General features: G+C 35.1%; 1 protein-coding gene and 1 pseudogene across 7 annotated transcripts in view; both read right to left on the reverse strand.

Annotated features, from left to right (window-relative positions):
• Positions 1-12,203, reverse strand: part of METTL25 (methyltransferase like 25) — a 137,376-nt gene that overhangs the window by 65,828 nt on the left and 59,345 nt on the right. For all 7 annotated transcript variants that reach the window (XR_015727153.1, XR_015727152.1, XR_015727151.1 and 4 more), the window contains 2 exons: positions 4,475-4,569; positions 804-833 (listed from right to left, as the gene is read on the reverse strand). Coding sequence is in view for 2 of the 7 variants with exons in the window: in XM_045780037.2 (XP_045635993.2) it covers positions 804-833; positions 4,475-4,569 (125 nt within the window). In the remaining 5 variants the exon portion in view is untranslated. The remainder of the gene's footprint in view (positions 1-803; positions 834-4,474; positions 4,570-12,203) is intronic.
• On the reverse strand, positions 58-209 carry LOC123780953 (U4 spliceosomal RNA; annotated as a pseudogene).

The following is a 12,203-nucleotide window of genomic DNA, read 5'->3' on the forward strand; positions in this document are numbered from 1 at the left end:
GTACCTGGCCCAGTAAATACTCAGTAAATGATATTTGTTGCTATTGTCTTTTTCAAATTATTATTATAATTTTAAAAAATTCAAATTAACATATTAACGTTCCTTAAAAAAACTAAAATTTAGGTCTAACAAGGAATCTTGTTTTCAATTAGCAATAATCGTGCCTCGGATAAACCTCATTGGCTAAGATACTGCCACTGCGCAAAGCTAAGAAATCTTGTGAAAGGCTTAAAAAGAAATCTTAAAATTTTTTTAGAAATTTCTAAAATGTTCATGAATTATAAGGTAGAGGATAAGGCAATTACATGGATATTTTGGGGATACATTAACTTCTGTTTATATGCGCAAGCCCATTTGGCTATTTCAATTAATGACTAATCAAGTAAAATAAGGAAAACGTTAAAACAACAACAACAAAATGTGTGTTTTGGACTATAGGTAAAAAATAAACTGAATGCTATACCATGTTTATCTTTGCTTGAACTAAGTCCATAAAAGCCTGTCAGCAATAGTAGTCTTTAGAAATATTTATAGACTGTTTAGTATATTATGAAGAAATGAGACATTAGTATCAAGAATATAATGTAGAAGTTAAAAGTTTAATTTACTTTTTCTGAAAGTTCACTTCTCTTTTAAAGTAAACTTACAGAAAATGTATAAATTTCAATATGAAGAGGTGAAAGAAGAAGTGATATTTATTAAAAGCCATCAGGGTTTAAGTTCAACAGCAGGTCAAGTAGGAAGAGTACTTTAAGAAAACTATCCGGTCCATCTGCTGTATTAGAGTAAACCTTTTTACTTACCCCTTGGCCAACTGCAACTCGTTCCAATGCCTTTGGAGTAAAAATAAGGAGAAAAAAATAAGACAGAGACTGCTCATATATTTGGTCTTACCTTATAAGACTTATAAACACACCGTACAAGGGCTTATAACGTGACATTTAAAAAGATTAATCAAGTGATAACATGTAAGTTTATACATTTAAAAGTGTTAATATCATTAAGGAATGTTAACTGGTACACTTGTATAATTTAGGGTTGGTTTATAATAGATATGTGTCATGTACACAAGCACAAACACACCTCAACTGTATACACTCCTTGAATTTTAGAAAAAATAAGAAAACAGAAAAGAAATGAAATAACATCCTCTTGGCTCACTTTTAGTTTAGCTAAAACAATCAAATCCAAAATTATTATTTTTTTAATTCAAAGCTATTATTATGTATGTGTGTATATACTATACACACATGCGCACACACGTTTATGTTACTTTTAACTTATTTTCATCTAATTTTTTATAAACACAGTTTCATATTTTATTATACAAGGTTGTACTGAAAACTTAGTTTAGAAAAGTATGTATAGTTTTGATCTGCCTGGTCTGTAAATTCACATCAAATTCATATATGATCAAGTGCCCAGTAGAAGAGAAAGTAATACCTATTTTTACAATTTTATATATAGCTAGTTTTCTATTTATATTTATTTAAGATCCAGAACAGTTTTAGAAAATATTTCCTAATATTTCTAGTAAATACTCATAATCCAACATATACGAAAGGTATATATGAAAGATTTGCCATAATTTAAATATGGAATAGAGGCTTCTAAAACTTTTTTTAGAAACACATGTCTACACACAGAGTTTTATAACTAAATTAGATTAAAATATTTTAATATTTCAATATTTAACTTTATTTTTTAAATTTTAATCAAAATATTTCAAACACAAAGTAGTAAAATATAATAGATCTGCATGTACTTCCTGTTCAATTTTAAAATACCCATATTTGCTTCCGATTGCTATTCTTCATTAATAATACTTGTTAGATATAGCTGAATCATATACTTCTAAAACTAAAGATAATTTACAGATTATCCTGTGTAAGTACAATTTTTACAGCTGCACAAGCTCCCTGACAAGGTAAAGTACTTGCCACAAGTTGTATAGTTAGGTAGCAAGTGAGCGAGAAGCAAAAACTTGTTCTTTGAACACTGATAAACTTCTCTTGCTCTCACACCATGAAGATTTAGTGGCAAAATGAGTTCACTGTATAAAAAGTTGCTTCACAGAAAGTGTTTGAAGAAAAAATTTGCAATTTTTCCATTGACTTGAAGGATACCTTTACTGAACATCTACAGCCACAGATTTATGAATACAGAAGAAAGATATTATATAATTTTCATATTAAATTAAACAGCAACAGGCCTAGAATAAATTTATTATTGAAGAAAACACTGACTTTCATTTACGGTACTGTTTGTGCTCATTTCAGATTAGATTTTTGTGTTACGGCTTTTGCTAAAAGACTGAAACTGAATAAAGAAACAAGAATTTTTAATAAGTTGCTTGGTGTTGATAAAAGTATCTGCTTTTAGATAAATATAACTAGTTAAAAGTAGTCAATAACAAGACTACTTTTAGTATGTGTTGTGGATGAGGGATTTTAAAAATATAAATGATAAATTATGATGACATAATAAAAGATAATCAGGTAGGTGATAAGAAGTTTCTTGCAAACATTAGTATTTTTCTTGGCCACTAAATAAAGATAATGAAGAAAATATATCAAGTGTTCATGTCATACTAATCTAAAATATTTTGCAGTTTTATCAGGGTTAAAGTATGCTGACAAGATTGTACTAATCTAATTAAAATTTTATCTCTGGTTAGTACCCTTAACAATTTTTCTGAAAGTGTCACCAGAAAGGTCTTTCTCTCTTTTTTAATCCCCGAGGCTTTGATTATTTGTAGAAAAGGTCAGGTATGGAGCAAAAGGCAATAAAAAATGCACCAAAAAAATGTTCCTTGGCCTTCAAAAAAGTTGCCAAGGTAGCCAGGGACTGGGATGGAGCCAAGGAGAGGGGCATTCTATAGGAAGCTGACGTTGGTCAGGAAAATCTATTAAGTGCAGTATGGTCTATATATTCTATATTCTGAAATTTATTTTTCAAAATGCTTCTTTTTATTTCTTTGAATGTTTATTTTCACAGCAACCAGTTTTTAAAAAAGATTTTATTTATTTATTTGACAGAGACAGCCAGCGAGAGAGGGAACACAAGCAGGGGGAGTGGGAGAGGAAGAAGCAGGCTCCTAGCAGAGGAGCCTGATGTGGGGCTCGATCCCAGAACGCCGGGATCACGCCCTGAGCCGAAGGCAGACGCTTAATGACTGAGCCACCCAGACGCCCCCACAGCAACCATTTTTATTTTGTGAATGCAGTATATTCTTTTATCTAAGGGATATTAATAGTTATTTTACATTATTTTATTTGATTTTGTAGTCTCTATTTCCTCCAAGTTTCTTTTCTTCTCCTTATCTGATCTCTGTTCTTTCATGTTAGACTTTCTTTAGACATCTATGTGATTCTTGGCTATCTGCTGATAATTAAAATGGGCGTATCATAAACCTGATTAGAAGTATTATGCTTATGAGTGAGGACTGCTGGTTGTGTGTTTCATCATAAAGGTGACAAGTATCCTACTTTGTTGTAAAATCCCCGATTCCAGTATCATTAGGTCTTTTCTCTTAGGCTAGTCAGATTCCCCAGGAAAGACTATTTTAATTTCTTGCCTGGAGGGTATAATCCTGGTTGCTGGCATTCTTAGAACCAAAGTCATTCCAAGAATTGCCTGTCATTTGAACATGACTCTGAACAAATATCACTAACAGATATAATGAAAGAACAAGACAATTTCCAAGAAAAGCAATTTAAGGAGATTTATAAAAATTATTATTTGAGCATAAATAGATTTCTAAAATAATTCTAGGATCTAAGACCTAGAACACTGGAGCACTATTTTTTATACTGCTGTGTAACTGGCCTAAAAATAATGACCATAAAATAATTAATTTATCTTGGGGTTGGACATTAAACACATTACTTAACCAACTATATTTTAAGTTTCTCATGACAAAAAATAACTTACACTTTTTAACTTACGTTTATCCTTTGTAAACTAACATAGCACCGTGAATACAGAATACCACATGCTAAAATGTTCTAGGTCTAAGGACACTGGCCAAATCAGGCACATTAAATTAAAAAACTAATTAAATAGTTACTTCATATTCCAGGTAGCTTATTAATATTTTTCCCATTCTATAAGAAATTAAGGGACCAAATGATCTACTACAAACATACACAAACATGCCACAGAACTGTGAATAAAGCACTGAACTAATAATTCTGTATTAAATACCTGCTAGTTGGTACATTCTATATGATAATTAATTACATATAAAAATTACATGTAAAAAAGTATAACCATATATTGTTACCACAATGCATGTTAAGTAGTAGATAATGTTGGAAGGGCAAGTCATTTTTTTTCTTAAAATTTGCAATGCACAAAAGCATTAATAATGATGCTCTGCAAAACTTAGCATTTAATTTATAATATTAGCCAAAAATAATAAATTCTGCAACATCTGGATAAAGCTCTTAGTCCAGCAAAAATATAATCATACCAAACATGCTGACATTCTGGCATTACGACCACAGCACCATCTCTCTTCCTTCAAATATTGGCACATTGGAAATCCCCACTTTTCTTGGGTACTTTCTGCAGATGGGGGAAAAATATGGATTATTCAAATAAGATTCCTCCTCTTTCAGTTAAAGTAAACAATCTATTGAGAAAGAAAAGCCGTCAATGGGAGTCAAACGGTAGTTAAACATGGAGGTAGTAATGTTTAACAATTCATTCCAATTTGTTAATTAAAAGCATATTAATCTTATGAAAGTGGTATTTTCAACAACAGCTGTTTTGTGTTTAAGCTTTAGGTTTGATACTAACCAAACTGCCAAAACCATTTTTCTAAGATTTAGCAAAAGCAATTTAAAATGGAAGTACTCTTCATGTTCAGTGTGACTATACGAAATAAGTAATGAGATACTGGATATTTACTGCTGACCTGACTTTCTAAAAAAATGATTTATTAAACGACATTTGGTAATTTATTATAGAACAGAATTAATTCATCCCTAATAATGATGAAGCTTCAATTTTTTTTCAACCACTATATTCACTTTCCAGGAAAAGAACAGCTGTGTAAGTTCTTGTTTCTTCATTATATTAACAGGCCGCAATATTTTCAATTGTGACGCAATTTGGCTCAAATGCATACATGGTTTAAGTAACACAACAAAAATCAACATTCATTTCTTTTTTTTTTTTTTAAAGATTTTTATTTATTTATTCGACAGAGATAGAGACAGCCAGTGAGAGAGGGAACACAAGCAGGGGGAGTGGGAGAGGAAGAAGCAGGCTCATAGCTGAGGAGCCTGATGTGGGGCTCGATCCCATAACACCGGGATCACGCCCTGAGCCGAAGGCAGACGCTTAACCGCTGTGCCACCCAGGCGCCCCTTTTTCCCCTCTTATAATCAAAAAGAGAAATATCTAGATCTTACTATAAAGAGTAAGGGGCTAGAGAGGTGGGTTTGTGTTATTTTATTCACAATAGCTGGGAAAGGTGCTCCCAACAAAATAGCTCTATCTTCCCTTTCCCCTAGCCGTTCTCTTGTTCCTTGCAGACAGGAATGGAGATCAAAGGCATGATGGGATTAGTCCCTGCCGTCCCTAGAAAGATAGTGGTGAAGCTGTGAGGGTGTGGTAGGGGGAAGATGGGTGGGAATTACTCGGAGGAATTCTGAGTTCTGGGACTCCCAGATTTCTAGTAATAAAGGGAAGATGAAGGCAGGGATACATAGGACCCCCAGTATCCCTCTTGATTTCAGATGACACAAATACAGAAGCCAACAGCAGAGGCTGCTGAGCACATGGGACTGTTGTTAGAAAAACGGAGATTAGTAAAAGATGGTCTTATTGCATGTTCACTAACTTAACACTGATGAAGGTGATGAGGGTAGAGAAGGGCTATGGTGTTCCTAAGGGCTCATAAAGCTACTCTTTTCCACTACAATGAAGGCCTACAGAAGGTACTTTTTGTTTAGTATAAGGGAGCTTCTTCTCCAACCCTACATAACTGTGATGGCAGAAGAGCAGTCTTACTCGATGTACATGGCTTCCTGAATCTCTAGCCAAAACACCTGAGATCCTAGGACTCTTACAGTTGATCGGAATTGCCAGCCTTGGTTCAGGGTTATGTGAAATCCCATCAAAGCCTTTCTCCTTTGGACACCTGGTGGTTGTGGAATCTCCTTGAAGTTTTCCGAATCTACATCACAGTTTCCTCTGTGGTTGAGGTCATGGTGGCCTCACAGCTCCGGTGGTTTTTTAAGAGTAAGTGCAAACAATTGATAAAGAGGCAGGACATCCTCAAAGTCAAACAAAGCCTTTCATGTACAGGTTCAATATTATCTTTGGAATCTATTTCAGCAGCTTCATTCTGACTGCAGTGAAGAAGGAGGCTCACTTGTATGTCCTGAATCAAAGTCACAGAGTTCAAGGCTTCTATTGTTATGTATCAATTTCCTATTTAACTGTGTTCATACATTTAAATCTAGTCAAACTGAGCTTTAACCACCCTTATCAGTTGCTTTTCCCTAGGATCACTTTCAGGACATCTTTAAATGATAATTTTGGAATAGATGAAGACTCCTGTTTTTTCTTCTATCCCATTTCTTTTTTGTTGGCTTTAGAAATCCATTAATCTAATAAAAGGAGAGCTTCTACTAGTTCTTCCTTCTTGTGTTAAAAATATTATTATCCACTTAATTAAGCAAGTTTTAACTTAAGAACCATCTTCTATTATTCTTTCCTTTAATCCCCAAGTTTTTATATACACAACCTCTTAATTATACCTCCTTTTCATTTTCAATCTTCATTAGCTCTTGACTGGGTATATGCAATACCTACTTACTAATTTTTTTCTCTTTCCTTTAGTCTTGTTCATCCTTTATATTAAGAGGAACATTATCTTTCTAAAATAGACCTATCTAACCATGTCACTCCAATAGCTCTTATTTCCCTCACCACTAGCATCTATGAAACAAAACCTAATGGGTATTTTTCTTACTGTGGATTTTCAGGAGGTTCTGATATTCCTTCTTTATAATATTCTCTCCCTCTGGTTCCATGATACCATGCTCTCTTATTTGTGGCCTATACTCTTCATATCCCCTGATAGTTTGTTATTTTGTGTCTACTCAGTGTTTGTAAGGATTAATCCTTTTGCCCCCTTTAAACATTTTTGAAGAAGGATTCAAACTCAAATGATTTCAGTTGGTTAATAAATGTATGAAGCAGCTAGACAGAATAAAATAGGTACCAATCAATTTGTGTGGTAACGAAGTATCTCATTTGCCCTGTCTTATTGCTATTTAAAGCACAATTTGGGCATAATACAACTGTCAAAATTGCCCAAAATGTGTCTGTGGGCACTCACTATCAGTGAGAGCCAGTGTGTAACCCCTCTTCTCTCTGTATGCTTTCCCTAGGCAATCTTACCTATACCTCAATATACACTGACGATTCCTATATTAATTCCCTAGGGTGGCTGTAACAAATTACTACACACTTGGTAGCTTAAAACAATAGAAAGGTATTCTCTTACAGTTCTGGAGGCTAGAAGTCTGAAATCAAGGTATGGGCTGAGCCATGCTCTCCCTGAAGGCTGTAGGGAAGAATCCTTTCCTTGCCCCTTCCTAGCTTCTGGTGGTTGCTGGCAATCCTTGGCATTCCTTGGCTTGGAGTTATACCACTCCAGTTTCTGCCTCTGTCTTCACATAGCTGTCTTCCCTCTGTGTCTCTCTGCATCCTCTCCTCTTCTTATAAGGACACTCACTATTGGATTTAAGGTCTACCCTATTCCAGTATGACCTCATCTTAACTAATTAGATCTATAAATACCCTATTTCTAAATGAGGTCACATTCTGAGGTTCTGAGTTGATGTGATTTTTTGGGAGACACTATTCAAGCTACTCCAATTCCTAAATTATATCTTCAACCTCTTCTCTAAGATCTAATTCTTTTTTTTTTTTTTAAGATTTTATTTATTTATTTGACAGAGAGAGAGACAGCCAGTGAGAGAGGGAACACAAGCAGGGGGAGTGGGAGAGGAAGAAGCAGGCTTCCAGCAGAGGAGGGAGCCCAATGCGGGGCTCAATCCCAGGATGCTGGGATCACGCCCTGAGCCGAAGGGAGATGCTTAATGACCAAGCCACCCACACACCCCTCTAAGATTTAATTCTGCATCATGAACAGCCTAACTACCATCTCCAAATAGATATTTCATTGGCACTTGATAATCAACATGTCCAAAATATAAATAACTGAATGACACAAAAACCAGATGTCCTAAAATTTCCTATTTCCGTGACTGGCATCAACATTTATTCATTTACATGAGTAAAAAAATTCAGGAATCTTCTCAGACACTTCCCCATACATAGCTTGTTTTAGAAATTCCAGTTTATTTTTCCCCTAAATATTCCTCAAATCCATTCATATGCTCTACTTCCACCACCCCAAACTACTATGCTACAAAACTGCTATGAAAGCTTCTTGACTGGTTACCAACACACATTCTTGCTCTTTTTATTTCAGTTTTAATATCGCAAAGTGGTCTTTTAGAATATAAACCTCATCAGTTCATTTCCCGATTTAACAGGTCCTTCTTCTCCTTTCAGACTGAAAACCAAGAAAAGACTCTTAACTATAGAGAACTGATGGTTACCAGAATGGAGGTGGATGGGGGGATGGGTTACATAGGTGATGGGGATGAAGGAAGGCACTTGCTATGATGAGCACCGGGTGTTGTATGGAAATGTTCTATCACTATATTGCACACCTGAAACTAATACTACATTGTAATGTTAACTAACTGGAATTTAAATAAAAACTTTAAAAAGAAAGATTAAGACCCTGTTCCTTAGGGGCGCCTGGGTGGCTCAGTCGTTAAGCGTCCGCCTTTGGCTCAGGGCGTGATCCTGGGGTCCTGGGATCAAGCCCCACATCAGGCTCCTCCACTGGGAGACTGCTTCTTCCTCTCCCACTCCCCCTGCTTGTGCTCCCTCTCTCGCTGGCTGTGTCTCGCGAGCTATTGCCTCTCTGAGCTCCTCTCCTACTATTCTTTCTCACCTCTACTTTGGTTTCTTGCTATTCCTCAAATATGCCGCTTGGGGGTGCCTGGGTGGCTCAGTCGGTTAAGCATCTGCCTTCATCTCAGGTCATGATCCTGAGCATCGGGCTTCCTGTCAGCAGGAAGCCTGCTTTTCCCTCTCCCTCTGCCTCTGCCTGCCACTCCCCCTGCTTGTGTTCTCCTTCTTTTCTCTGTCAAACAAATAAATAATTATATAAAATCTTTTTTAAAAAATATGCCAGCTTATTACTCTTGTGTGGAATGACTTCCCCCCAGCTACTCACTTGGTAACTCAATTACCTTTTTCAAGTCTTTGCTGAAATTTCACCTTTTAATAGGGTTTCTCCTGACTCCCGATTTAATTTACCTACTTAGGTTATTTATTTCTCCTCCTGGTTCTTTCCCAATGTATTCTTGATCTGAACTTTTATAACTATTTCCTAGTCTCCCTGTCCCTGATCTAGCTCCATGTCAATCTAACCTCTATAATGCCAAAACTTACTACCTTTCAGAAATGTAGATGAGTGTATGCAATTCCTTTGCATTAAACCAACACACAGGAGATACTTTTATGGAACAAAGTGTATTTTGTCTCCCACTGAATAATATCCTGACACCCCAGCATAGCATTCATGGCTCTCACAATCTGGCCCTAATTTGCTTCTCCGCCATATTTTCTTTGTTGTTTTTTTTTTTTTTTTAAAGATTTTATTTATTTAACAGAGAGAGACAGCCAGCGAGAGAGGGAACACAAGCAGGGGGAGTGGGAGAGGAAGAAGCAGGCTCCCAGCAGAGGAGCCTGATGTGGGGCTCGATCCCATAACGCCAGGATCACGCTCTGAGCCAAAGGCAGACGCTTAACGACTGAGCCACCCAGGCGCCCCCGCCATATTTTCTGTTTCCAACACTCTCACCCTCAACTCGCTCTCACTTATATATCCACACAGACTTGTTTTATTCAGAACAAGCCACACAATTTCTGCCTCTAGGCCTCTTCTCCACAAAGTTCTCAAAATGTCCTTCCCTACTCATTCATCTTCCTCAATGAAGACCAAACATCACCTCTTTCAGAAAGCTTTCCTTCATCCCTTAGTTACGAAACTTATTCTCTCTTCTAGTCTTAGCAGCATTTGGTTTATACATCCATCATTTATCACTTCTTTCATTCATTTTCTTTTTCAAAAATTCACAGTCATAGTTGATTAAGGTCTATAGGCCAGGAATCTATCACTCTCAAATATACATGAAACTTCTCTGTAATTGCTTCTGAATTCGTCACTAGATCACAAGCCTCCCTATGGGGATAGACAGTGTCTCACTTATCTTACATCCTCTAATGCCTCCTACAGAACTTTGTGGAACTGAACAAAAAGAATCAGACAACTGAACTGAGATTATCTACATGTCCTCATTATATTTTGGAAAAAAATATTCTTTTTAAATTTCTTTAAACCTAAATGAAATCTGACTGAAATGATTTCATCTGGAAAAAACAAACAGGTATTATGTCTTTAGAGATATAAATTTCTGTCACCTAAGTGAATAATCTCAACTTACATTATGCCTTCCTAAATACAGGATTTTAGAATATCTTATTTATAACCACAATAACCATTACTGAAACATGGTGGGGGGAGAAGATAGGAAAAAACATAGGTAAGTGATTTTTGAAAAGTTTTGCTTGGATCACCACATACCTTTCCCTCCACTCTCCTGTTTATTACTTTCTTTTACTGTTTATAACCTAACATTACATATCTACTTATTTATTTTTCTTTTGTCTGATGCTTTTTTATTAGAATATAAGCTTGATAAAGGCAGGGGTTTTGTTTTGTTCAATCTTGTAACCCTAGTACCCAGAAGAGTCACACGACTAGCATGTGACAGGTACCCAATACATATTTCTTATTAGGAATGAAAAAAATTACAAAACTGTGATGAGTAAACCAAAATAAAACTGGGCAAGATTAATATGAATATCTGAAACAACAACAAATAAATGAAGATACAATTTATATTTCAGAGAGGAGAAACTGACATCCTAAAGACATCACTTCTCTGCATAATGACCTTTAAATTCAACGCATGCCAATTAAAATCCCAAGAGATTGTTTTATGGATCCTAACAATCTAATTTAAATTCCATTCGATAACATGCATCATCTAAATCAGCTTTTACTTTGAATTTGGTCGCAATGTTTATTATGATCCATATATTATAAAGAGAATGAGATAATTTTAAAATCATTTTTTCTAAGCACAAAATATTCTGCAACTTTTCACACACATTTGCATTATAAACCAATACACTTTAATCCTAAATGAAAGATTCAAGTAAATTTATCTATTTAAGCCTTATTAAACGTTTGATGCGATCAGCATTTCAATTCTCCTCTAAGCAAGCTGTTTGGATAAATAAAAGATTTCTTCTCCAAACATTATAATTGTTCCAAATTGCTAATATCTTAATAAGCATTTTTAGTATTAATTATCTCCTTCTTTGAAAGATGGCCTATGTTTTTTGCATCCATACTACAAATATGATGAAGAGCTCTAGTAAAATATGAAACAAAGATGCCTTATTGTTTGACTTTCCTATCTGATGTTGTTCACCAAGTGTGCACTGAGTCATGTCATCTAGAATTGCCAACCCCAGACAATGGTTATGCTTCTGTAATTAAGCCCTGCTTAACTCAAATCTCTTCTTTTGTGAAACTCATTCAGTAATCCTGAACCTGGTCTCTAAAGAGTAGAATTGTATCTGTATGTCTAATAGTTGGTAGAGCAATGAAAGTAAAATTACCACTCTTTTCAAAATACATAAATAAACAAAACCCCTTTGAAAGAGAAAATACATGAGGTGACCTAAGAAAATTCTGAAAAAATAAGAACTTTGGGGGACTTCCTCTACCAGATTTCAAAGGTTCCAATAAACTATACTAATTAAGGCAGAACAGTATTATCAGAAGAATCAACAAATTAAGGGAATATAAGAGAACTTATAAATACATTATATGATAAAGGTGTCATTTTATATCAGTGTGGCAAAGCATGGATTATTTAATAAGTAGCATTTAGAAAAATATAAGATTAGAGCCATTTCTTAAATCACACAAACAAAATAAATCCAGATAGATTATGGAATTGGAT

This window comes from Ursus americanus, chromosome 17 (genome assembly GCF_024610735.1).
Source record: "Ursus americanus isolate L20-20 chromosome 17, mUrsAme1.1.p, whole genome shotgun sequence".
Classification (NCBI taxonomy): domain Eukaryota; kingdom Metazoa; phylum Chordata; class Mammalia; order Carnivora; family Ursidae; genus Ursus; species Ursus americanus.